This window comes from Malus sylvestris, chromosome 3 (assembly GCF_916048215.2).
Source record: "Malus sylvestris chromosome 3, drMalSylv7.2, whole genome shotgun sequence".
Classification (NCBI taxonomy): domain Eukaryota; kingdom Viridiplantae; phylum Streptophyta; class Magnoliopsida; order Rosales; family Rosaceae; genus Malus; species Malus sylvestris.
In genome coordinates, this window is record NC_062262.1 from 18,285,260 (window position 1) to 18,311,858 (window position 26,599).

The 26,599-nt window shown below is 38.5% G+C and overlaps 2 protein-coding genes and 1 long non-coding RNA gene across 9 annotated transcripts in view; 1 reads left to right on the forward strand and 2 right to left on the reverse strand.

The window, feature by feature from the left end:
- Positions 1-10,759: 10,759 nt before the first annotated feature.
- Positions 10,760-26,599, reverse strand: part of LOC126615130 (uncharacterized) — a 61,690-nt gene continuing 45,850 nt past the window's right edge. Inside the window, exon 3 of the long non-coding RNA XR_007620658.1 lies at positions 10,760-10,778. This is a non-coding gene — a long non-coding RNA (uncharacterized LOC126615130). The remainder of the gene's footprint in view (positions 10,779-26,599) is intronic.
- LOC126615128 (uncharacterized) lies at positions 15,556-18,436 on the forward strand. The gene is made up of 3 exons (XM_050282881.1): positions 15,556-16,064; positions 17,788-17,895; positions 17,986-18,436. The coding sequence occupies exons 1-3, from the start codon at positions 15,735-15,737 to the stop codon at positions 18,295-18,297; spliced, it is 750 nt and encodes a 249-aa protein (XP_050138838.1). The 5' UTR covers positions 15,556-15,734; the 3' UTR covers positions 18,298-18,436.
- Positions 18,517-21,708, reverse strand: LOC126615129 (outer envelope protein 39, chloroplastic-like). 7 transcript variants are annotated; one of them, XR_007620654.1, is made up of 5 exons: positions 21,492-21,615; positions 21,311-21,381; positions 20,091-20,276; positions 19,181-19,398; positions 18,517-18,757 (listed from the first exon to the last, which is right to left on the reverse strand). XR_007620654.1 is itself a non-coding variant. In XM_050282882.1 (4 exons), exons 1-4 carry the CDS (start codon positions 21,549-21,551, stop codon positions 20,777-20,779), a joined length of 249 nt encoding a protein of 82 aa, XP_050138839.1. In that variant the 5' UTR covers positions 21,552-21,615; the 3' UTR covers positions 20,481-20,776. The 7 variants fall into 7 exon arrangements, 1 of the variants encoding a protein (XP_050138839.1); XR_007620656.1 differs by lacking the exon at positions 18,517-18,757 and having other exon boundaries at positions 18,983-19,391; XR_007620652.1 differs by lacking the exon at positions 18,517-18,757 and having other exon boundaries at positions 18,983-19,398.

Consider the following 26,599-nt stretch of genomic DNA (forward strand, 5'->3'; position numbering starts at 1 on the left):
TGCCGTGCAAGGGATCCTCTTTCCCATCAGTTTTAGGTCACTTAGACCTTTCCCAAACCCTTGCCGCACAAGTAGACCTATTTCCCTTTAGTTTTAGGACATGTTTCCTTTCTTAAAACATGAGCCGCACCTCCCTCATCCTTTCCTCATCCTTGCTGTGCAAGGGGGATGGTTTCTTTCCCAAAATCTGACTTAAAACACATTCCTTTTGTGTTTTAAGTAATTGCCGCATATCCTTGCCCATTTTCCTTTAAGTTTCTGATTTTATTTCCTAATTCTATAATCCTTAGACTTAATTTCTGATTTCCTAATCAACCTAGGGTTTTAATTTCTGTTTTACTTTAAATAAACCTTCTGGTTGCAGCCACAAAACATTCTACACACACCCATTCACATCCATTCACGCCAGAAACCTTTCCCCTACCTTTGCCGTGCCCAACCTTCACCCAAATCCATATTTTCTGACCCCAAACCTTCCTAGCGTGCCATACACCCATCCTAGACACCTTCCCACCATTCTCCATCATCCAAAACCCATCCAAACCATCTCCATACCTTGTGCCGCATCAAGAAGGAAGAAGGAGTGCTCTTGAATGTGCTTGCTAGTCTATTGCAGATTGCTGGAACTTTTAGGTGTAATCTTTCTTATGTTTTCAATGTTTCAATTCAATAAACTTTGTGTTGTGAGTATGAGGAACTAAACCCCTTTAGTTGGGGGGTGATTCGAAACCATGTACATGCTTGCAATATGATTTGATTACATTCAGTTGTTATTTCATAAGTTGTGGATTCAATTCGTTCATCTACTTGATTGATAACTTATTTGTGTATGTTGATTGAGAGTGCACGCTTAGTTTTCATGCATGAATATGATGCTAGATTATGAGGGAGTTTCACCTAATAGTTACAATCTTATAATCACAAGTAGTGAAGGTCGCTTGAAAACGATCGCGTTGAATGAATTCTTGGCACGAGTTTCATGCTCATCATAGTAACGAATGCCTCGTCAACACTTATAGTTCTCATTGTGCTCAATGATTCTTGATTGTATCTTTATTGTGCTCATCATGTAAGGAACCTTTGAGGAATGCTTTGAATTGTTGTATGCGCTTTCCCATCCAATTCATTAATTTAAGGAGAACTTAAAGGTTAATTTAAGCGTATCTAATTAACTTGGGGTGTTGAGTTTCATAATTTATTGGAAGAACAACTAAAAATCGTTTTGTTTGGGTCATGTGTGGAGAAGAACCTCCTAACTAGCCTTTTATCCATCCTTTTTATCCGAAACGTTTTACAATCTGTTTTGTTTTAAAGTTTCTGTTTTGTTTTCAATTTTTGTCCAAAACAAATCTCCCTTTATTTTGAAGTCTTAGATTAGTTAGAAAGTGTTTTGATTTGTGTTTTTAAGTGTTTTGAGTCAAGTTATAACATACATTCGTCCAAATTTGTGTTAGTACTCAAAACTGCCCAGATTGTGCTTCTAAGGCAGTTTTGAGTGTTTATTTGCTGTTTTGGTTCCTTTGCTTTGTTTTGGTGTTTTAACTTTTAATTTTACATTCTTTGAGTTTAGTGTTTTAAACTTTGTTTTTACATTATTGAGTTAGTTTTCAAGAGTTTAGCAATCCCTCCTAATCCCCGGTTTAGAACGATCCCTACTTACATCTTTACTACAATTTGACAAAAGAGGGTTTAATTTGTGTGTTTAGTTATTTTACGCATCAGCGATCCTGTCGGGGATCTAGCTCTCGAGATTCGGAGAACGGTGCCTCTTTGATTTTTAAGAAAGCAATCCTGCTGGGAGTCTGGCTCTTGAAATTCGGAGAGCGGTGTCTCTTCGATTTTTGAGAAAGTAATCCTGTTGGGAGTCTGGCTCTTGAGATTCGGAGGGCGGTGCCTCTTCGATTTTGGAGCAAGCAATCTTGTTGGGAGTGTTTTCTCGAATGTGAGTAAAGGTTGGGCATTTTTGCTAGTCTACCTTGCCACGGAGCACAGAGGTTGACACACAGGGACTTTCCAATTATCCAGCAGTGGTGCTGTTCCTTTACCCTTGTGGGTAATAATATGGTAGCTAAACCTTCAAAATTTATGTGTCTAAACTTTGTTAGTGCTGTTTCTTTGCTATTATTTTACCCTTCTTGGTCATAGCGATGTAGTGGGAGCTGCAAGCTTCACGTGTCTAAACTTTGTCAGAGATCTTTGGCAAAGTTATCTGTGGTACCCATGAGCTGATGTTGCGTGTGGAAAGTGGATAATTGAACAGTAAGATTCACGTGCTTTCTACTTCACCAGAAATCTTCGACAGATTGCCCGTAATTTCCGCAAAGCTGAGTATGCATGTGACAGATGCTGACAAGGCTGAGAAAGCAGGTGCCTTTTCGATTTCAGCCCTCGTGGTCTCTGAGCAGCCCAGCTTTTGAGAAAGCAAGCGTCTCTTCCATTTTTTAGATCGACCCTCGTGGTCTTTGAGCAGCCCAGCTTTTGAGAAAGCAAACACCTATTCGATCTTTGAGATCGGCCCTCGTGGTCTTTGAGCAGCCCAGCTTTTGAGAAAGCAAACACCTCTTCGATTTCTGAAGCTCCGTCGAGTGCAGATTTTTATAGAGGCTGGCATTGAGTTCCAAAGCACACTTGAATCTTCACCAGAAGAAGCTCCCTTCTTGCACTTCTAAGATCTTGATTTGTCCGACCTTTTCTCTCTTCAACACCTTTGAAAATGTCTGGCCCTTTCGACCGTCGTTTTGACTTGAACCTTGGTGAAGAGGCAGCCGCACCTTCTCCAGACAACATATGGCACCCATCCTTCTTATCCCCTACTGGTCTTCTTACCGTTGGGGATTCCATGATGAAGAATGATATGACCGCTGCGGTGGTGGCCAGGAACATTCTCATTCCCAAAGATAACAAACTTCTTTCCAAACGGTCTGATGAGTTGGCTGTTAAGGATTCTCTGGCTCTCAATGTTCAGTGTGCAGGTTCTATGTCGAATATGGCCCAACGCCTATTTGCTCGAACCCGCCAAGTTGAATCATTGGCGGCCGAAGTGATGAGTCTCAAGCAGGAGATTAGAGGGCTCAAGCATGAGAATAAACAGTTGCATAGGCTCGCACATGACTATGCTACAAACATGAAGAGGAAGCTTGACCAGGTGAAGGAATCTGATGGTCAGATTTTACTTGATCATCAGAGGTTTGTGGGTTTGTTCCAAAGGCATTTATTGCCTTCGTCTTCTGGGGCTATACCGCGTAATGAAGCTCCAAATGATCAGCCTCCGATGCGTCTTCCTTCTAAGGTTCTGTCCAGTACTGAGGCTTCGAGTGATCACCCTCCGATGCCTTCTCTTTCTAAGGCTCTACCGACTGCTGAGACTTTTCCTAAGCAACCTTTGTGAAGGCCCCCTCTTGTTTGTTTATTTTGACTCATGTATATGTACATATTTGTAACTTATCGAAGATATCAATAAATAAGCTTTGCTTCATTTCAACGTATTGTGTTAAATACGCCAAAGCCTTCTTCACTAAGTTCTTTGAATTTTTCTTTTGTTGAAGCTTGTATGTTGAAGCTTTGTGAGTGAAGCATGTAGGTTGAGGTAGCGTTCCCTTAATTTCTCAAGTGAGGAAAACTTCTCGGTTGGAGACTTGAAAAATCCAATTCACTGAGTGGGGTCAGCTATATGAATCTTAGAACGCCATTGTGCTCGGTCCTGTGTCATGTCCTCCGTTAGATCCAAGTACTTAAAGTCTTTTCTTAGAGTCTCTTCCAAAGTTTTCCTAGGTCTTCCTCTACCCCTTCGGCCCTGAACCTCTATCCCGTAGTCGCATCTTCTAACTGGAGCGTCAGTAGGCCTTCTTTACACATATCCAAACCACCGTAACCAATTTTCTCTCAGCTTTCCTACAATTTCAGCTACTCCTACTTTACCTCGGATATCCTCATTTCTAAACTTATCCTTTCTCGTGTGCCCACACATCCAACGAAGCATCCTCATCTCCGCTACACCCATTTTGTGTACGTGTTGATGCTTTACCGCCCAACATTCTGTGCCATACAGCATCGCTGATGCGATGAAAGTTAAGCACTCAAATTAAACCCTCTTGTTGTCAAATTGTAGTATAAATGCAAGTAGGGATCGTTCTAAACCGGAGATTAGGAGGGTTTGCTAAAACCTCTAAACTTACTCAAAAACATAAAAACAAAGTTAAAAAGGTTTGAATAGACTCAAGGGACAAAACAGATTCTAAAGACTCAAAACAACTTAAAAACACTCACGAAATAGAAATTTAACACTTTGAAACAACAAAGTAAAAGGGGGATTTTGGTTTTGACGAATTCGAAACAAACAAACAACTTATAAAATTAGACAGATTGTAAAGCGAATTTAAGAAATGAGATGATGGATGGATTAGTTAGACGTCCGTTCTTCACACATGACACACTTGTACATGAATTGATTTCCAATTGCTTTTCAATAAATTATGATACTCAACACCCCAGATTAACCGTGATGCACAAATTAACCCTCAGATTTTCCTTTACTCATTGAATTGGATGAATGCATGCGACAATCCAAATCATTTTCTAAAAGTCCCCTATATGAATGCATAATAGAGATACAATCAGAGATCATTACGTTCAATGAAAATCATAAGTGTTGACGAGGCAATTATAACTATGAATTCATGATACAATTGCCAAGAATTCAACTAACGCGATTGTGATAAACAACATTCATTACTCATGAATATAAACTTGTAACGATTAGGTGAAACTCATTTATATTCTAGCATCTAATTCATGCATGAAAACTAAGTATGCATCTTAATAAACATACAAGAATCAGTTATGAATAAAATAGATAATTGAATTGCAATCACAACTTATCAAATCACAATTGGAAGAAATCAATTCAAATCTCAAGCATGTTCATGGCTTCAAACTTCCTCCTAACTAAATAGGGGTTTAGCCACTCATAATTGCAACAAAATTAGAAAATAACGAAGTAGACATTGAAAGCAAGAACGAAGTACACCTAAAACGCTCCAAAGTTCCAAGCTTGAAACGCCAAGGACCTTTGTTTTCACCACCTTGTTGCAGCATAAGTGTCTAGGATGTGTATGGATATATGGATGGAATGGATTTACACGGCTAAGAGATGAAAGTGTATGGATTTGTGAGATGTGAAATGTAGTGTCTTTGGATGATGGCCTCCAAATTATGGTGAAGGGTGGATGTATTTATAGGCTAGGGAGAGGAGTGTATGGAGTTGTAATGAGTGGATGTAATAGGTGTAGTGGGTGAGTGTTGTGGTAATGAGTGGATGTAATGGGTGTAGTGGGTGGATGTTTGGTAATGGGAGGATGTAATGGGTGTAGTGGATGGATGTTTGGAGTTGTAGGTCAACACACTTGCACACACACATGTTGATTTCTAGCCTTAAATCTTCAAAAACGTCCATCCTCATGTCTCCATGCTTGCACTATCCAATCTTGGCTAAAAAATGCTCCAAAATGCTCCAAAATGCACTTTCTTGCCAACTTTGTTATTTTGACCTACAAACACACGAAAATAGCTTAAAATACATAATTAACTAAGAAATAACAACACAAATGCACAAGAACAAGCTAACTAAGTCGCATAAATATGTTCCTATCAAATTCCCCCACACTTAGCTTTTGCTAGTCCTCGAGCAAAACAAAAGAAACAAAACGAAACAAAACAAACAAAACACAACCTAACCTTCCAACATTTGCGTCAGGGATTTTCAATGAAACATGACATGCCAAAGATCACCACTTACATAGATTTAAGCATTCCTTACCCTCAAGCATACTTAATCATAGTCACCATTCACTAGCTCACATTTAATCAATTAAAACAGCATTTTGAATATAGTAACATGCCTTAGAGAATTTCCTCAATTCCTTACTAGATACACTCTTATTTTCACACAAGAATTTCTGACTACACTCCCTATATTAGGTATATGTGAGAAGATTGATGTAAACATGAAAACTAGCACTTACATATGTTTTTCAACAAAGAAGCAATTTCTAGAATTATTAATTCATGTATATATATGATCTTATGAATGGAATGCTACTACTTAGTTGCGAGAACCAGTGACACCATATGCTCATATCAATTTCAAACTCCACAAATTGAAACACACAACACTCAAGATTGAAGTCAAGGGTTGTAACAGGGCTTGGGGGTAATGGCTAACAAAGAAAGGATAGGAATAACAAACGTTCTTAAAGCGATAGCAAGCAAAGTAATGGAATCGACACTTGAAATTTACTTTAGAATGCAAAAATCAACTTTTAAACACAAAGGGAAGATTCATGCAACACTTAGGGTCGAATTCAATGCTTTGGACCCTTTCTTCAACAAACAACACTTTAGAGCTCTTTCTCATAATTTTTTCAACTCTTTTCACAACTTTTCTTCTTTTCATTCTATTTTCCACGAATTTTTCTTTTTCTTTTCCTTTTCTACCCGTGCCTTATGAAGGACTTTGGCACACACACACACAAGAATCACTTCCCCCACACTTGTTTTTCTGCAAGAGTTCAACAAAAGGAATTCCTTCTAAATTATGCTTTACTATGCTTCAAGAACAAGGGTATGGATGGTCCTAATCTAGGCTTGGTGAGGATAGTGTGGGTAACAAAGAACATAGGCAACACAAGACTCAACGGGGTTAAACTTAAACACGTAATGAACGGGATAGGCTTTTTGGCTCTTGGCTCACTAAACAACTTCATCTTGAATATGTGTTATGCAAATCAATAACATGCTTTGAATGAAATAAGCATGAGTTCTAGCATTTGGAACTAAATGATGAAACGCCTTCTAAGTAGCAACCAAGCAAAGAATAATGAGATCATGCAACGACTTTAGAAAACAAAAAAATTGCACAGATTAATAACTCTCCAAATAAAAATTTAGGCCCAAGTCTCTCAATGATGTAACGTTAGTTTGAGTTCCTTCTTTCAAGCATGTTACAAAAAAAACTGATTTTTCAGCCCATGCCAACCTTTCAGCGCCGCCCTTTCCTCTCGGCCTGAGCCGAGCAGATCTCAATGCCTCAATGCATTGATCCTCTTGCCGCACCACCAAGCTACATCGTGGCCTCCTTGCCACGCATATCTCACCTCCTCGGCCCCTGCCGAGCCAATTTTTCAAGTCCCAAGACTCCCAAAAAAATTCAAGAAGAAGAAAATTCAAATTTTCTTACCTTGGTGTGGCAAGGAGAAGGAGAAGAACAACGAGAGATGACTCTTTGCAAGGGCAAGAAAAGAAGAATGCTAAGGGTGGGGGAATAAAATTTTCCTCTGGCTTTTCTTCCTTGTTGGAATAAAGATTGCTCTCCAAATTTATTTAATCCCCAACTTAAGGTAGAATTAAATAGGTATTAGGGGCAATAGGTTTCCTTTTCCTAGAAGTCTATCTCCAAATCAAGAAATAAGATCAAGTTCAAATTGGGAAACAATTCTAAAAGCCTAAGCAGCATGGGGTTCCTACACCTACTATCATTTTTGGAGCCTAAAATAATCCCAAAAATTCTAAAGGTGACACATGGACTTTTATTCAAGAAAGACAAGATTGCCCTCAATAAATGGGCAGGCTTCTCATGTGCTTCCATGCACAGCTCACACCCCTGGAGGTCTCAGCAGCTGAATACGACTGTCCACAGCTCACTTTCCCTTGGCAAGAAATTAAAGATAAGGATTAATTACCCAAATCCTATCTTTAATACTTTCCTATTTGAAGATTGACTCCAATCAAGTAAGTAATCCTAATTTAAATAAATTAGGGATAATTACACCATTATCTCAATATATTATTTCCTATTTAATATCTGGGGAATATTTAGAGAATATCTCCCCATTAAACACTATAGCCAGCCCTATCCTTATAAATACCCCCATATTCTACCAAATTTTCAGAGCTTTTGCAACCCTAAAAAAGCCCTAAACACTGTACTCTCTTAGAGAAACTAACTTAGGCATCGGAGATCCGTTGACCTACATTTTCGTCAAGACTGAAGACGGCGGAAATTTGTATCGATAAATATGCACTTATTTACAAAATATATAATAAATTTACTATCGCCTAACGTCTTTTAGAACCTTGCTTGTGATCACATGCTCTATATATGGCATGTTAGGAGGAATATTATGTCACACATTCGTGATCTTGATTGTTTTAAAGAGTAGACGAACTTCAAAAAAACCACGTGATGGTGAAAGAGTTTGAGAAATGATGGGGTAAAATGCTGGATATTTATGGTTTTCGAGGGAACAAGTGAGTAGAAAAAACATACAATAAACAAACAAGATAAGTTGAGGCATTCTTGTAGGAGAACGTTCTTGCTGGGATGCAAAGTGCGCAACGATTGGAGGGAATGAACGCTTTTATGAATTGTTATCTCAAAAAGAAGTTTCTGCTATTTGAATTTGAGATAACGATTCATAAAAGTGTTTATTGCCTCCAATCTTTGCGTACTTTGCATACCGACAAACAATTTCCTCCACAAGAATGCTTCAACCCATCTTGTTACACACTTGTTCCCTTGAAAACCATAGGTATACATTTTACCCCTCATACCTCAAACTCTTTCATCGCCATTTGTATCTTTTCAAAGTTTGTCCACTATTTAAAACAACGGGATCATAAATTTGTGATATAAATTTTCTCTTTAACATGCCTGTGATCACAAGTATCATGCGTGGTCATAATTTAGTGCTCTACAAAACGGCCTTGGTGGCGCCTAAGTGGTAGGCAGTGGCGGATCAACGCAATCTAGACCGAAATATTGAGAAAATTTTGGTAGGGGCTAGGCGGGCTAGGTGGGGTTTAGGCGGTTCCATTGTTTTTAATTTTTTTTAATTAAGTTAAAGATTGTTCTAAATAACCTACTTAATTAGTGAATTTTCAAATTTGATTTTTCATTTTCTTATTTTTTTACTCCATTTTTTAGTGATGATGGCAATATGGCTTAATGTGACAACCCGTCCCTACTTTTACGGTTTTATTAATTTTTGAAAGCGTGAATTGACGAAAATGCCCTAGAGGCGAGATTATTGACTTTTGTTGACCTTTAGTTCATGACGCGTATGAACTACTATTTTACCGTACTCTCGAAGTTCTCAACGGGACAATCACATGAGCGTAATCTAAATCGAAACCAGAGTTACAATAGGGGTTTTACGGAACTACAAATCCAAAAAGTACTTTTGTAAAGATTACAATTTATTATTTTATATATTTCTTATAATTATTATATTATTATTTGAGGTATGATATCCACACACCCTATTTTACTTCTCACACACCTTTTAAATTTTCGGCCGTCAGATCGGATGAATTGAAGAAGATCAACAAACATCAAGGGGTGTGTGAGAAGTAAAATGGGGTGTGTGGATAGCACACCCCTATTATTTTAACATTATTTTGTTATTACATTATTATTTAATATTAGTTGAGGGAGAAGGACGGATGAGAGAAGGAAATAAGAAAATGAAAGAGGAAAAAGAGAACTGCTGCTCAATTGGAAAAGAGAAGGGTGAAATGAGAGAAATGAGGCGAATGGGAGGCCAATGAGGAGGAGAGAGGAAAGTGAGGAACGAATCAGGAAGAAGAGCATGAGGGAAAGGAGAGAAGAAGAACATGAGGAACCCAAACTAAGTCTCCCTTGACCCGTGCGACCTGACTGGTAGGAACCATAGAAACCAATGGTTTCCCGGCCAATTTCCAGCAAATTAACCCAAGCCACCACCTGGAAACCATCCCACGACCTCCCCTCTTCCATTTTCATCCATTAATTGGTGGATTTTAAGCCTAGGTTTTGTGATTTCTCACTAACAACTTTGAGAGCACCCACGACGGTGATTTGCCATTTCTGAAACAAACTCCATCAACCACCACCCCTATTAGACTCTCCTTGAGCCCAGGAACAAACCCTAAACAACCTTGGAGGTGGCGGAGCACCGGAGAAGCCGAATCGAAGGCCACCAGTTTTAGGGTTTCCGGCAGGTTTGAGACAAATTGGAGTTTTTCCTGGCCAAATTGGACTTGGCCATAGGTATAAAACTTGCTCTACTCATTGAGATCTTCATTTCTGTGAAATTTGGTAGTGTTTGGAAATAGTTGAATTTTTCAACTAGTCGGGGTGGCCGGCCACTGCGTGCAGTGGCACGGGGAGGCGACGCTTGGGCAGTGACACCACTTGACCTCCCTAGGCTAAAATGAGTGCCATGATTCCATATTAGACATCCGATTGACGACATTCCGTTGTTTGGTTTTATTTCCGCCAAGGGCCATCACTTGGTTATTATATGACTCGATGATCCGACCATTGGATCATCACCAAACTTTAATACGTAATAGTACATAATATTTAAGGATGTTAGGAATTGATAGATCGGGAATCTGACATATGGATCTTCCCGGATGGATTTTCTAAGTTTGTAAATCTAAACGTCAGCCACCACTTAATTTTAGCGATTGACGGAGATCCGACCGTTGGATCGTTTCGAAACTTTAAATGTTGTTCTAGAAGCTTATTGAAACCCTTGGGAAGTTATGGATCAGAAATTTGAGGTGCAGATTTTTTGGATCAAGTTATGTAGGGTTGTGGACCCTATCGTCGACCTTCGACCGAGGGTTGACTTTTGTTCAATAGGTTACAAATCACTCTAGAACGTCCTTGGGGATGTGTTTTATGTAAGTTACATGCTCTATAGATAAGAATTCTGAGATGTGATTTGATATTTGTTCTAGGTGACGATCGTTCGTGACGCCTCAATATTCGTGCTAGGAAGTTGTAGCGCGACCTTCAGTTGAGTGGGTCTTTTCCTTTTTATAGTGTGTGTGTGTGTCTATATATATATATATATATATATATATATATATAATTGTTAGTTTCTATTTATGCATGTCATAAAGAGCTCCCTACAAAACGCCTAGTTTAGCAGAATGCTTATAAGTTTTAGCATGTTGATGGAAATTACTAAATATGCTATATCCTACGGGATGCACAGGTATGTGTATGTTTATTGATGCTATGATTATACCTATGGCTATGAATGATATTATGTTGATTAGAATTATCGAACCACTATGGCATGACTATATTTATGTTTTATGCTCATCATTTACTGCACCCAGTGTTAGTGCTCGCTCGGCGCCAGGGCCAGTCTTTTAGGTGTATGTTCACATCCGCACCGCACGATTGCCTTGGATCCTAGTAGGTGCCAGTCCCATCATACAAGTTGAAATAGGTAATGCCGACTTGTATGTGACCGCGAATAACACTAGTCTTCATTAGAACGTATTTCATTATTACACCTAGTCATGTTCATGTCAGAATACTTCTACATTAACTCGTGTGTCAGAATGTGTCGATGAGCACTCGTTATATTATATTGCCTATGTGAAATTATGTGACTACGAATATGATGTGTTTACGTACAGGATATTGTGCCGTATTATTATCTTGATATTTTGTAAGCTACGGTAAGTAATTTCATACTATACGTAGTATGTATATTTTGGAAACTATACATGTTTTCCGGCAAGGGGTTATAACATTTTCAAAAGGTTTTTATTAAAACTTTATTTTTCAGGCCCACTCACCTTGTTTTTTTGCCCCTCCAGGTTTTAATAGCTGAGCTTTCGTATCGATGAGGATTCTTGGCAAATCTTAATATACTACCTATAATGGTATAATTCTTATCCTACCTTACTGTACTTTATTTATGCTCTGTCATCACGTGTGAAATGAGTTCATAACCGCTCACCAGCACACTCTTATGTTTAGGCACTTTTAAGTTTAAATTTATTCATATTTTCCACATCACTACACTTTATGGCTTCGTCACCTTCCAAGTGTCGGCCAGCATAGCTCAATTCGAAATCCTAGTGGACATTCCGAGTCAGGGTGTGTCACTTAAGTTTTAACTATCCTAAATTCTCAAGAGTGTAAGGAGACCCGTATTAATATGTTATATAACAAATTTAATTAAATCTGCATAATCCGCCTAGCTGCCTAAGCGCTAAGTCTCAGTCCGCCGCCCGACTAGCGCCTAACGCTTTTTAAAACCTTGGTCATAATCATGGACCAAAATATCGATATTTCGCCGATAATATCGTTTCTGTGAGAGAACGATATTTTCACGAGTATCCACTTAATTATAGTCAATATATCACGATATTATCGATAATATCGAGATATTTCGTCGATAATATCGAGATTATACTAGATTTTTTTTATCGGGTTGGCTGAGGATTTCGTTTCCAACGAGGAGGTACCACATCAGAGTCTCCGGGTAAAAGGGGACGACATTGGTGTGGACCCAATGGTCGGCGAGCGTCTGATTGGAGGAGATGTTGTTGATGAGCTCGTTGGGGACCATGATGGAAACCTGGAGGTCGGTGTTACGGAGGGCGGTGAGGATTTTGGGGTTGGCGTCCTAGAGCTTGACTCACTTGGCCTTGAGAGACTGGACGAGCTTCACTGACTGCGACAGTGGCGGGAGGTTGTTGCCCAGCTGGCCGTAGTTCACACCCACCTTGGAGGCGAGCTCTGCACCTGAAAAAATCAAAAGGGGTCAGAGAAAAATACCAAATGAACAAAACCCATGTCACCATTTTTGAGATTTTGGGGAAGAAACTTATTGGAAATGGAAACTGAGAGGCAGAGGATGAGCAGGGCGAGAAAACCCAGCTCCATTTTTTGTGGATTTTGAGCTGCCAGAGTAACTAAAAGATGAGCTTTTGCTAATTGTGTGAGTTTTAGAGCAGAAAAAGGTGATCTGGAGCTCAAAGATTGGATCTTTGAGGAAAAAATAAGAGATAAAATAAAGGAACTAAGGCACTGAACTACTGCTACTGGACCCTTGTATGAAAGGAAGGAGTGAGATGTTACAGGTGTTTGAGGAGTGAAAGAAGATTGGGAATGACTTTATAGAAAAGAAGAAAGAGATGAGAGAGAGAGAGAGTGTGTGTGTGTGTGTGAGTGAGCAGATGGAAGAATGGAAGGAAAGAGTAAAAGGTTAGAGTAGCTGTGTTATTGTTTTTGGGGTTTATTATTAAGTTAATAAGGCTTATTATTTTGCTGGGTTTCCATCAAACCCAAAAATACTTGAAAAATGCTGAAAAATCTCAATACACCTGGGCCTTATCCAACTCGTTACAGATATGTTTGTGATTACATATTCAGCCTGTGACATTTATATGGTCATTAAGATGTCTGCAAGGCTTGCAAGCTAATATTTTTTATCTAGGATAAATTTCTATATTTAAAAAAACACCAAGGGGATTCGAACCCCTCCCATTTTACTCCTTCAACACCTTGACCACCATATCACTTATGTTTTTGTGAAAATATGCTAAAATACACTTACTCTACACATAGAGATGATGAAGATAGTGAAAATTTTGAACCTCACAGGAACTCTATGTGGTACTAAGTCACTCATGTATCTTACCATGCAATGTATAAAGTGTAAAAGATTGTACTAATTCATCTAATTCATTATACATAAATGATTATGGTGTGTTTAAACTTCTTTCATTAATTACTACATATTTTCTACACTCACAATGTTTGCCAACTCGCTATATAATCAACTTAAATCAATTAAATCCATCATGCAATGCATTTCCTTACAATTTTTTGTGATAAACTAATAGATAATTTACTAAATAAACATCCTGCAAAGTTTCAATAAAAAATTCTAAGTTTTTCTTACAATTTCCGTGGTTTTTATTCAATTTTTATCAATATCGATAATATCTTGATATTTTCATTGAAATTTCCGTATTTTTGGACTACCGATATTTTCGATATTATTGATATTTTATACCTTGGTCATAATTAGGGGTGGGAAAGGGCTAGGCCCAAAATTGGAGGAACCAAACCAAATCTGTTTGAAAATGAAACAGGGCGGATAATGCTGGGTAATGAAAATTAAAATTAAAATCAGACCTAACCCGATCAGTTTGAAATTGGCCGGTTCTTACAGGTCTTTAATCTAACATCTAACACACACACACACACACATATATATATATGGGCAAAAGACTGTTTACTACCCTTATGTTTTGTGGTTTTCAACATTTAGTACATCAAGTTTTTTTCGTCCCAGAGTCATACCTAAAGTATAAATTTTGGGACAGTCTCATACATCCGTTAGTCAAACTGTTAAGTCTGCCGTTAACAGTGATGTGGCGCCCATATGGACAATGACTGGGCGCCACGTGTCATCCACGTGGAAATTTAAAAAAAAATATAAAATATATATATTATAAAATAATAAATAAATAAATTTAAAAAAAAACGTTTTTTTTTTTTTTTTCCTTCTTCATTCCTTTTCCTTCTTCTTCTTCTTCCTTCTTCTTCCTCTGACTGAATCTGGGTAGCAGATTCGTTTTTTTTTTTTTTTCTCTTTCTTCTTCCTTCTTCCTTCTTCTTCTTCTTCTTCCTTCTTCCTTCTCCTTCTTCCGAATCTGCCCATTTTTTTTTTCTTCTTCCTCCTTCTTCTTCTTCCTCTTTCTTCTTCTTCGTTCTTCTTCTTCTTCTTCTTCTTCTTCTTCTTCTTCTTCTTCTTCGAATCTACCCAGTTTTTTTTTTTCTTCTTCCTCCTTCTTCCTCCTTCCTTCTCCTTCCTCCTTCTTCCTCATTCCTTCTCCTTCTTCTTCTTCTTCTTCTTCTTCTTTGAATATGCCCAGTTTTTTTTTCTTCTTCCTTCTTCCTTATCCTTCTTCTTCCTTCTTCCTTATCCTTCTTCTTCTTCTTCCTTCTTCTTCCTCTTCGAATCTGCCCAATTTTTTTTTTCTTCTTCCTCCTTCTTCTTCTCCTTCGAATCTGCCCAGTTTTTTTTTTTCTTCTTCCTCCTTCCTTCTTCTTCTTCCTTCTTCTTCCTCCTTCTTCTTCGAATCTGTCCAGTTTTTTTTTTCTTCTTCCTCCTTCCTTCTTCTTCCTCCTTCTTCCTTCTCCTTCTTCTTCTTCTTCTTCGAATCTGCCCAGTTTTTTTTTTTCTTCTTCCTCCTTCTTCCTTCTCCTCCTTCTTCTTCTTCTTCTTCTTCAAATCTGCCCAGTTTTTTTCCTTTTTTTTTTCTTCTTCTTCCTCCTTCTTCTTCCTTCTCCTTCTTCCTTCTCCTCCTTCTTCTTCTTCTTCTTCTTCTTCCGAATCTGCCCAGATTCGGTTTTTTTTTATTTTTTTTTATTTTTTTTATTTTATAATATATATATATATATATTATTTTATAAATTTTTTTAAAAATTTCCACTTGGATGATACGTGGCGCCAAGTCATTGGCCACATGGGTGCCACGTCACAGTTAACAGCTGACTTAACAGTTTGACTAACGGATGTATGAGATTGTTCTAAAATTTACACTTTAGGTATGACTCTGAGACGAAAAAAAATTGATGTACTAAATGTTGAAAACCATGAAACATGAGGGTAGTAAACAGTCTTTTGCCCAATATATATATATATATATATATATATATATTAAAAAAAAAAAAAATGAAATTAAAATTTAAACCTCGCCGCAGAGCTTTGGTCTTTGGAGGCAAAAGCCTTCACAAATACAGAAAGCAAGCTGACACCCTCCGCATCCAGCCAACACCCTACATTTCCTTAGCTGGCCTCTGAGCTTCAACCACCACCACCCACTGACCACCACCAAATATCATCCATCCCATTACCTTACTACCACCCTAAATGCAATCACCGCCGGCAACAATGGCGGCGGCGATGCTGCTGCTCCTCCTCCTGCCGATGGCGTCAACTGTGGTGAATGTGGGAGCATCTAACACAAACAGCGTGTACAACCCATGCACAGACACCAAGATTCAGAGGTCCGACGGCTTTACATTCGGGATCGCATTCTCGTCCAAGACCTCCTTCTCCCTAAACGGGAACCAGTCGCATCAGCTCTCCCCCTGCGACCGCCGCCTCTCGCTGTCCTCCTCCAACTCGCAGCTCGCGCTCTTTAGACCCAAAGTCGATGAGATCTCCCTCCTCACTATCAACACCTCTTCTTTCCAACCGGTAATCTAAACTCTTATCTTTTACCATCTTCTTCTACCCTTTTACTCTCTGTTACAGTTTTTGAGCTGGATTGTGATGTGACTGTTTGATTACTAATCGCTGATACTCTTGATTCTTTGGACCGTGTAATATTCATGTGATTATCCATCAACCAACTTGGACTTTAACCCTTTTGTGACGATTTTAGCCGGCGTTGTAGGGATTAGTTAGCAATAGAATCTGTCATCTTTAAAAAGTGAAAATTGAAGTGTATAAATCTTAAAGTGAGAGTTGCATAATCTGGGGATGTCAAGTTAGCAAGAATCCTGAAGTAGTTAGTGAAAAGGAATGATGCTGCATTCGTTTAAGCCTACACGGATCCTCGAGTCTTTTGTCTTCTTCCACATCATGTTCAGTGAAGAATTTTTGTTTTACCATATTATGTTTGGTGTGCATTTGGTTAGCTGGCTTTGTTTGAGGGGAAAGGGTCAAAAAATTGAATTGCTTTCGATTGTTTGCCATTATCTTTGCTTGAGAGATAAAAATTACTCGTGTTGCATTTATGTTGAAATTGTTTGGGGTTCGTTTAGATACAGATGTGTTAGTATGAGCTATTAAGATACAGGAGATTGGTTTTTTTTTTTTTTTCCTTCCATTTCGATTTTCTGATAGTTTTTTCCTTTCATTTGATTTTTTAGTGTTAGAACGCTAAAACTATTAGCTTCATTCTAGCTGTTGTACGAAACAGAAAAAAAAATCTTAATTTTTTTGGGAACTGTTCTACTTATCCATGATATGTAATGCTTTCACTGGGGAGAAATTTGCATGATCGGAGGCTCTATCTAACGTACGATCATAACTCATGAATAGTATGGAGTACCTAGTAAGTTCGGTAAAGAAAATCAATAGCATGGTTAAGGAAAATAAAAGAGAATACAGAGTACTTGGGATACTTTGGAAACATTTAACCGAGCAACTGTCTTATTGATTGTTTCAATCGTAGGTATGATAGTGCAATGACATTCTAAAACTCAACATAACTTTGAAGAGTGATTTCTGGTAGATCACAAACAAAAATGATAACCTATGACTTAGAAATTCCATTGAAAGATTAATATTTCTTCATGGATTTTGATAGGGTAGACCTTCAGATAGAATATGGTGCGGGCTTTCCTTTACTACAGAACATCTAAATACCACGCGCCCTATTACATCTGAAGGTCTCTTAATGTTGGTTGTGAAGATCGGCACAGGAATAATCTAAAGCTCAAGGGCATTTATTATAGGCTTGTCAGCTTGAGCAGTTATTTTGCCACCATTTGTTGGTATATTTGGAAGTGGAGATGTAAAATACATTTATGATCAACTCCAGCTTCCCTGCTACCGAGAAATGAGTTTCTGAACTTCATCAAACGCCGGGGTGGAGGAAACCAACTCTTCTACTGTTGGCAATCCCGCATGAAATAAAGTCTTGGTTGGACATTGGAGTCCTTCTCCTCATGATACAATTAAGTTTGAAAAAGGTTATAAGAATGTGGAAAACAAATCATTTGCTGTCATGGGAAACCTGGAAATAAATTATCCCTATAAAATATAGGAAGCTAAACGTAATTACATCTGTGGTGTTGTTTGGCTGTGTATGTTGACCTGTTGGTTTTCTTAACTTTGTATTGTCTTTCCTGTCATGTGTTTATATCGTGAATGGATCAGATCACTAAATTGTATGCCCTTATGAGCTTTCTAGGATTCATATGGTGGGTACATGGTGGCGTTTGCTGGACGAAAATATGCTGCAAGGTCTCTCCCTGCGTTTGTTGGAAACAGCACATACATAGTGACAAGTTTTACGTTGGTGAGTATGTGTCACTTTGAATGAGTTGATATTCGGTAAGCGATTTTCCATTTGTAAATTCTCTATTCCAACATATGGGATTTGATGAAGGTACTCGAGTTTCAAAAGGGTAGGCTGCAAAACTTGTATTGGAAGAGAGATGGGTGTGCTAAATGCACAGGAAACTCCAATTTTGTTTGTCTTAACAAACAAGACTGTGCCATCAAAACATCAGGCTGTAAAAACCGAGGGGGTTCTGTAGATTGCAGTCTCGGGATACAACTGGCCTTTTCTGGTACAGATAAGCATCTCTCGGTTCTCAATTCATGGTATGAGGTGGAGAACCTTCGGCAGTATTCTCTCTATGGCTTGTACTCCAATCTCAGAGATTCTCTCACCAGCCAGTATAACAACTTCTTTTAAAACTCTACTCCAAAGTGTCAAAGTATCGTGTTCATGCGTAATGATGTGCAATTTGGTCATCCTTAATCTTTGCTGCTTCTGCGTGTCCTCTTGGTTGCTCTCTGTTCTTTTTTTTGCGATTTACCTATATTTCTACAGATGTTGGACATGTAATTATTTCCATTGTAAGATTTTTGTAAGTTATATATTTTCATGAACTTGTTATCGATGCAATTGATATACATCGGATGAGCTTAGCGTTGCAGTTAAAAAATTACTGTCAAAGTTAAACAGTCGTACTTACAACTTGTGCAGTTTGTCTAAGGACTGATAGAGGTTTCTCTAGACTTGAAATTTGAACTCTTCTCCCTTGCTTTCTGTATGTTTTCCCTCTTTTCGGGCATGACTCTGTTCTATCCGAGTCCATCTAAGTTGCATCCATACTTGTTTGTTCGACTTTTCCCGTACTCGTACTTGGTAACTGTAATATACCCAGATTAACATAGAGGATACAAACATAGACTGAGTGCCATGGCAGGTTAAGTGAACATTATTTCCATGTCCTAATAATTCCGGTAGCTTTTCCGGTGGATGTTTGTGTTGTTGTAAGTGTTCCTCTATCACTTCAGTACAAGTGAGCGGAATTAATACAAGAAAATTAAAGTCATTTGTTGGACGACACCAGTCCAAAATGTTTAGAGAAATGTACAATCAAAATGAACAACTTCATTACCTCTTCTTCAGATGAAATCTTTCCGTACAAATTTTCATAACACGAGATCACAAAGAAAATTAATACGCATTAAACGATCTTCTATAACTGGGTGATGTATATTTGCACAAACAAATTCCTTTTCCGAATAAAAAAAGAAATGTTCGGTATGTGTTAAAGAATAATCAGAACCTGAACTGGGGAGAGGAACAACTTGGATAGCTGTAGCTTGAACATTCTGCAGAAGCCAAAACTCGATCAGTAACGAATGCCATGGGGGTACACATGCTGCCTCATTGCTCTGTGGCTAGAAAAGAGGATATGAAGACGGAAAAAGTGTGAAATCTTCAGCTTCTTCGGTCTTGTTGCATTCATGAAGCGAGGTTGCTGATGCCAAAATAGACTGTTTTCTGTTGAAAGGCATTAATTAGCAAAATCAACCACAAAATGGCCAAACTGTGATTTGAAGCGAGGGCTGTATCCAAGCCCAAACTCCCAAATTAAATTGACTTGATAATCAGGCAAAGAAACAACATTAAGAGGTCAGAACTACAATAACGGAAATGGTAATGTGGCCACGTAGTAACAAACAGAAGGATAAGTGTGATCGAGATTAGCAGGAGTGACATAATCACCCAAAGACGAAGTAAGTTGTGCATGAATTGTGCAAGAGGTTTGGAAACTAAGCCTCTGAGCCTTAACCAGACTCGTCAACCAAGTTCCGCCTGTACAAGTGTATCAATTTTTTACTCCCAAGTTTGGTAGTATGCAGGTTAGGTGGGTTACTACGCTGGGACTTCAAAAGTGATAAGTTACTCCAATCTCTTTGGTATGCTGGGTGGAGGGCCACCTTTCGCAATAGGTTGTTTATGCCAATGACTCTGCTGTGGAAAAAAGAAAATTTCTAAGGCACGCAGCTCTCCAGTATCTACCACATCTCATTTGTTATGCTAACTAAGCATTGCTTTTTGGGAGCTTACTGCTAAAAGGCCGCACAAGAACACTCAAAGACGAGTGGATAAAGAATGGCATGGGTCAATCATTTCAAGACCTATAACGAAGTTAAAGAGTTGAAATATAACCAAGTGAAATTTGAACTCACTAGGGACATGATGAGAAGACCCCAAATCAGTTCCAAAGTCCAAGAAAACAGAACCTTCCACCATCTTGTTCTAAATAGTAGATCCCACTGCTCCTTCACTGTAACCTCATACACTGCCAAGACCTCCAACTGCAAATGCTTGGTAAGGAGCCATGTCCCCTACAGTGGAACCACCTGTCATTCTGTCTGAGGAAAAAGTATGGGAATCACAGATACAACAAGGTTCAATTATCCATAAGTTATACACAGCACGTAGATACGCATGCTTGTGCTTCTGAATCACCAAGTGGAACTAATGAAGTTCCTGCTGTGAAATTGTTTAAGAAAGAGAAAAACTAACTCGAACCCAAAAGTTAATGATAAATTCTGGTATGCGCCTGCACCCACGGCTGAGTACAACAAATCTCCACTATATTAATAATGTGAACAATAAAATTTCTTCTCAAACCTTTACGTTTAAGGCTCGATGAACAACTAGAAAGCACAAGAACAAGAAAACAAGGATATAAGGAAACACTCTTATCTCTTTTCTTCTCTCTCCCACACGCTTTTCCCTTACATATTCTCACACTCTAACACCTTGAGTGGAATACAATTGTTTTGCTCTCCGCTCACTCTCTCTCTGGAGTATTCCCGCTCATCTTTGTAGTAGAATACTGAATATTATTCCATCTTGGTTGCGGATCCTAGTTCCTGTAAACAAGTACATCAACTCTCGTCATATAGCCATGATAGAGGGTTCGCTAATTAGGAAAACTAATCTAAATTGGGATCTAATTACCAAAACATTACGAAACCTTCTTCAATAGGGAAATGGAAATCAAATCCAAATGGGATTACGGTATCATTCAAGATTATTAGATCTAATTCATGTCAAATGCTTCATGCAGACTCACTTCCACCCCACATTTTACATGCACTCTTGCTCAATCACCTTGTCAAGAGAAATGCCGGCCCAAGTTTGACTCCCTTTGATACAACGAATTTAAACTTGTTGAATATTAGCCACTGAGATAGAACTGGTATCCCATGTTCTATCTGCAGACTGAACTGCATTCAAGACAAACTACCTGTTAGTTTCACATATAATCTTTCACATTAAAGATCACAATTTGAACTATCATACTGTCATGGGGACTTCCACCGCAGGATTATCATCTTACAATGTGAAAAGATTAGTCAAACAAATTTGGAAACTAAGTTCTCAAAATCGAGATTACCGGCAAGTGACAGGAAACCCATCAAAATCTCGGCTCACAGAGCGGCCATTACAATTCAATGGTCGGACATGCTGCGTAGCACACAATTTAAATTCATATAAATAGTCTGGAAACAGGAAAGAGAGTGTATAAAAGATAAATACCACAAGGATTCTGATAAGTGGAAAATGTAATGAGGTACCTTGAACTTTATGCTAGTTGTGCCACTCCATTTGGAACTTGAAGGCTCATTCAAATCCATGCCTACTCATAACCGAGATAAATTTACACCTCCACCACCTGAACGTGAGAAATTATCCTTGAGAATGCCAATTATAATAACACAAAAAGAAGAGAGAAAAAAATAACCCGTACTACAAAGGACTGTTAAGCTAGCCGTTCGGGTCTTGGTCTTCTTAGGCCATCTCTAACCGAAGGGTCCAGAGGGCCAGAGGGCCGAAAATAGCCCTAAAACTGTCTCCAACCGAGGGCTAGGCCAGAGGGCTCTGGAATCTGGGAGGGCCCCACTGGATCAGAGAGGGCTGGAGGGCTGGAGGGCTGGCTATTTTTTTTTTAATGTTTTCCTATTGATGTCGGTTATAACCGACAACATTAAAGAAATTCTTTTTTTTTAATAGTTTTACTATTAGTGTCGGTTATAACCGATACTAATAGTTTGAATGTTTTTTAATATAACGGCTAGTAGCCGTTGTATTTTTAGGCCCTTTTTTTTTATGAATTTAAAGTTCTTTTTTTCCCTTTTTTTTTCCTTTTCATATGAATCAAATTTTGTTTCATATTTTTTTTCAATTCTACTTTACAAAATTTGTTTCAATTTTTTTTAAATTCTATTTTTTTCCTATAACTTCTATTTTAAAAAATTTGATTCATATTTTTTTTCATATAACTTCTATTTTACAAAATTTGTTTCATATTTTTTTAAATTCCATTTTTTTTCCTATAACTTCTATTTCACAAAATTTGTTTCATATTTTTTTTCAATTCTATTTTTTTCCTATAACTTCCTAGGTCATTTATACAACATTAAATTAAATTAAGTAACATGAAACAACATTAAACAATATGAAACAACATTAAATAACATTAACCAACATACAAATTATACAACATAAAAAAACATTTAACAACATGAAACTTAAACAACATTTTTAAAAACATTTAACAACATAAAACTTAAAAGCCTACTCCATGCTTCTTTTGGCCCAAAGATGTGTAACAAGATCCTGTTGTAGGTACCTATTTGTGGCACGAGAACGTATCATTCTATAGCGCCTCATATACTCATTTATAGAGATACTACCAGTTCTTGGATTGAAAGGCAAATTAGGCCCATCATATATTTTTGCTAGAGCCCTTCTTGACCTATTTGGATCTTCTTGGTCATCATCGGACTCTCCATCAATATACCCATCTCGCTCATCCTCCACTATCATATTGTGTAATATGATGCAAGACATCATGATGGAGTTCAAATTTTCTCGACTCCACCCTCTTGCCGGTTCGTTGATAATCTTCCACCGTGCTTGTAGAATACCGAAAGCTCTCTCAACATCTTTCCGGTATGCCTCTTGGTGTAAGGTAAACAACTTTTCTGCATCATTCCTAGGGTTTGGAATTGCTTGGACAAGTGTCGCCCACTTTGGGTAGATGCCATATGCCAAGTAATACCCCATATTGTATTCACGGCCGTTGATGTAGTAGTCAAGTTGAGGTGCTTTACCTTCCGTCAAGTTATTGAAGAGGGGTGAACGCTCAAGAACTGTAATGTCATTTTGGGATCCAGGGACTCCAAAGAAAGCATGCCAGATCCATGTGTCATATGAGGCAACTGCCTCTAACACAACAGTTGGCTTTCTCGACCTTCCACTAAAGCCTCATTGCGATCCAGTGGGACAGTTCTTCCAATCCCAATGCATGCAGTCTAATGACCCTATCATGCCCGGAAACCCACGGTCTTCAGCTTTGTGAAGGAGTCAGTTCAGATGTTCTTGATTTGGCTCTCGGAGGTACTCGTCTTTGTAAACCTGAACAATTGTGTTACAAAATTCTTTAAGAGTATTAAAGCATATAGACTCAGACATACCATGGGTTTCATCCATCGAATCAGCTGAGGAGCCATATGCCATCATTCGGAGTGTAACAGTAACCTTCTGATGAGGTGAGAAACCAGGGCGGCCTGCTCTGTCCCGCTTCTGTCGAAAGTATGGATTGACCTGCTGGACATCACGAAGTAAACGCACGAAGACATGACGCCTCATCTGGAAGCGACGTCTAAAATCCTCTTCTGTGTACATCGAGTTGGGGTTGAAGTAGTTGTTTATCAGATTGGCATGCGCCATCGCTCTGTTTCGTGGTTTGTAAGAGCGACCAGCAACAGAGCCACCCCATTGAGGTTATTCCTCAGTTGGCTGACACACCATGGCCGCAGCCATGGCTGCTGCCATGTTTTATTTGTTGCGCCTTACTTGAACTTCTTCATTAGACTCCTCATCTTCTCGTCTCATTTGCACCCATTTTGCTTCCAATTTGGAATTGGATGAGGACCCCCAATTGGAATTGGATGAAGATCCAAAGTTGGAATTCATTGCAAACTTGAATTGAAAGAGATTGAATTGCAAGAGATTGAATTGAAATAGATTGAATTTAAAGTTGTGTGAATTATAGCCCAATATCCACCCTATTTATAGCAAAAAAAAATTCAAATCCAACGGCTAGCTGACGTCAGCATGATGTCAACTACCAACGGCTAGCTGACATCATGTTGACGTCACCTAGCCGTTGGATTTGAATTTAAATTGTAGTTTTTAAATAATAAATTATGTTTGGCCCTATGGCCCTTAGGCCCTCGGTTGGAGACGGTTTTTTGTGACAGGGCTAAAACGAGCCCTTTGGCCCTCTGGCCCTCGGTTGGAGACGGAGGCAAATATGGCCCTGTACTGTTCATTAAAATATTAATATCTTGGGGAATCTTGGAGGGCTAGAGGGCTCAAACGAGCCCTCTGGCCAGCCCTTGGTTAGAGATGGCCTTATAAGCCAGTAAAACATTAGAATCATACTGGCCCTTATCCCATGACACATCAAGCTTCTCACTTCCCCCAAATAAATTTGGATGCTTGATGCAAAGACTGCAATGAGAAATTAAAACTGAACACTTTTATCTAATTAATGGAAAATGATGTTATCGGTATCCTTAGGCCATCTCTAACCGAGGGCTGGCCAGAAGGCTCGTTTTAGCCCTCTGGCCCTCCAAGATTCTCCAAGATATTAATATTTTAATGAACAGTACATGGCCATATTTGCCTCCATCTCCAACCGAGGGCCAGAGGGCCAGAGGGCTCGTTTTAGCCCTATCACAAAAAACCGTCTCCAACCGAGGGCCAAAGGGCCATAGGACCAAGCATAATTTATTATTTAAAAACTACAACTAAAATGTTGTTTAAGTTTCATGTTGTATAATTTTTATGTTGGTTAATTTTATTTAATGTTGTTTCATATTGTTTAATGTTGTTTAATGTTACTTAATTTAATTTAATGTTGTATAATGGCTTAGGAAGTTATAGGAAAAAAATAGAATTTTAAAAAAATATGAAACAAATTTTGTGAAATAGAAGTTATAGGAAAAAAATGGAATTTAAAAAACAATATGAAGTAAATTTTGTGAAATAGAAGTTATAGGAAAAAAATGGAATTTAAAAAACAATATGAAGTAAATTTTGTGAAATAGAAGTTATAGGAAAAAAAAAATATGAAACAAATTTTGTGAAATAGAAGTTATAGGAAAAAATAGAAGTTATATGAAAAAATTTGTAAATAAAAAATAATAATAATAATGTAAAAAAAAAAATTAAATCAAATGCAACGGCTAGTAGCCGTTTCATTTGAATTTTTTTTAAAACAATCCTGTCGGTTATAACCGACAGGAATACACCATTATTTAGTATATTAAATAATAGTATGTATTCCTGTCGGTTATAACCGACAGGAATAACAAAACTATAAAAAAAAAAATAGCCAGCCCTCCAGCCCTCTCTGATCCCGTGGGGCCCTCCCAGATTCCAGAGCCCTCTGGCCTAGCCCTCGGTTGGAGACGGTTTTAGGGCTATTTTCGGCCCTCTGGCCCTCTGGACCCTTCGGTTAGAGATGGCCTTAGTTCACCCAAATTGCATATCCCACAAACCATAAGACCCAAAACTTCAAACATCAAGAACCCGAATTTCATATGCTACAACAAAGCCTTGTCCCACTAATTGGAGTTGTATATGAATCATAGAACGCCATTGTGCTCGGTTTTATGTCATGTCTTCTCTTAGATCCAAGTAATCCAATTCTTTTCTTAGAGTCTCTTTCCAAGTCTTTTTAGGTCTTGCTCATATTTATCGACGGTGTGAAATGAAGGAAATACCCATGGACGTAAAATTGTGTGATGTGGTCTAGGTGTTGTGCATGGATTACTATTTTCAAATCCTAATTGTTTTGGACCAATTAGGATTAGGTATATTATGTATTTTGAATTGTTGACCAATTATAGGCCACACACCCACATCCACATCACCTTCTCTCTCTCACTCCCGTACTCTCCCTCTCGGTTCACTCTCTCTTCCCTCTCCTCCATATGGACAAGGTCGAACCAAGCCAAATCTTCACGGATCATGGCCAAATTTGGTATCATTGTTTTCGTGAGGACCATACGAGTTCAAAGGTACCTATTTCAGGTAAGAACTCGTTCGATTTCACGTTGAAAACTCAAGCTCCGAGTTGAGCACTATTCATGAACTTTTGAATGGTTGTGTTTTAGGACAATCCAAGCTCATAGTGAGCTTAGTGAGGTCCCAAGGAAGCTCGGAGTGCTTCGTTTGAAGGTTTTGGACATCGAGATCACGAGGTTCGAAGGTGGCCGGTTTTGGTGAGATTTTCCCGACGTGTTTTCGAAGGATTTGAGGCTCCAAAGAGGTATAACCTTCTTCCTCTTGAAATTTGTGACATTTGGGTGAAAATTTAATAGAAAATGGTGCAAAAACGAGAGAGAAATGGGCAATTGCAGGTCTGCCCAGAATCTGGCGCCGGTGGCACTATTCTGGCGTCTGGAGGTTAGGGGTGATGCACGTGAGGGTGCGTGATGCCATGCCCTCCCCGGCGCGTGAGGGCGCGTGAACCATAGTTAAATTTTTCTAAAAATATCATGATGTTCGTGAAGTTGTGTAGATCACTGTGGTATATTCATATACCCAAATTGAGCAATGTATGAGAAGTTATTAGCTAGTTTTACGTATGTGCTTTAAAATAACGTTT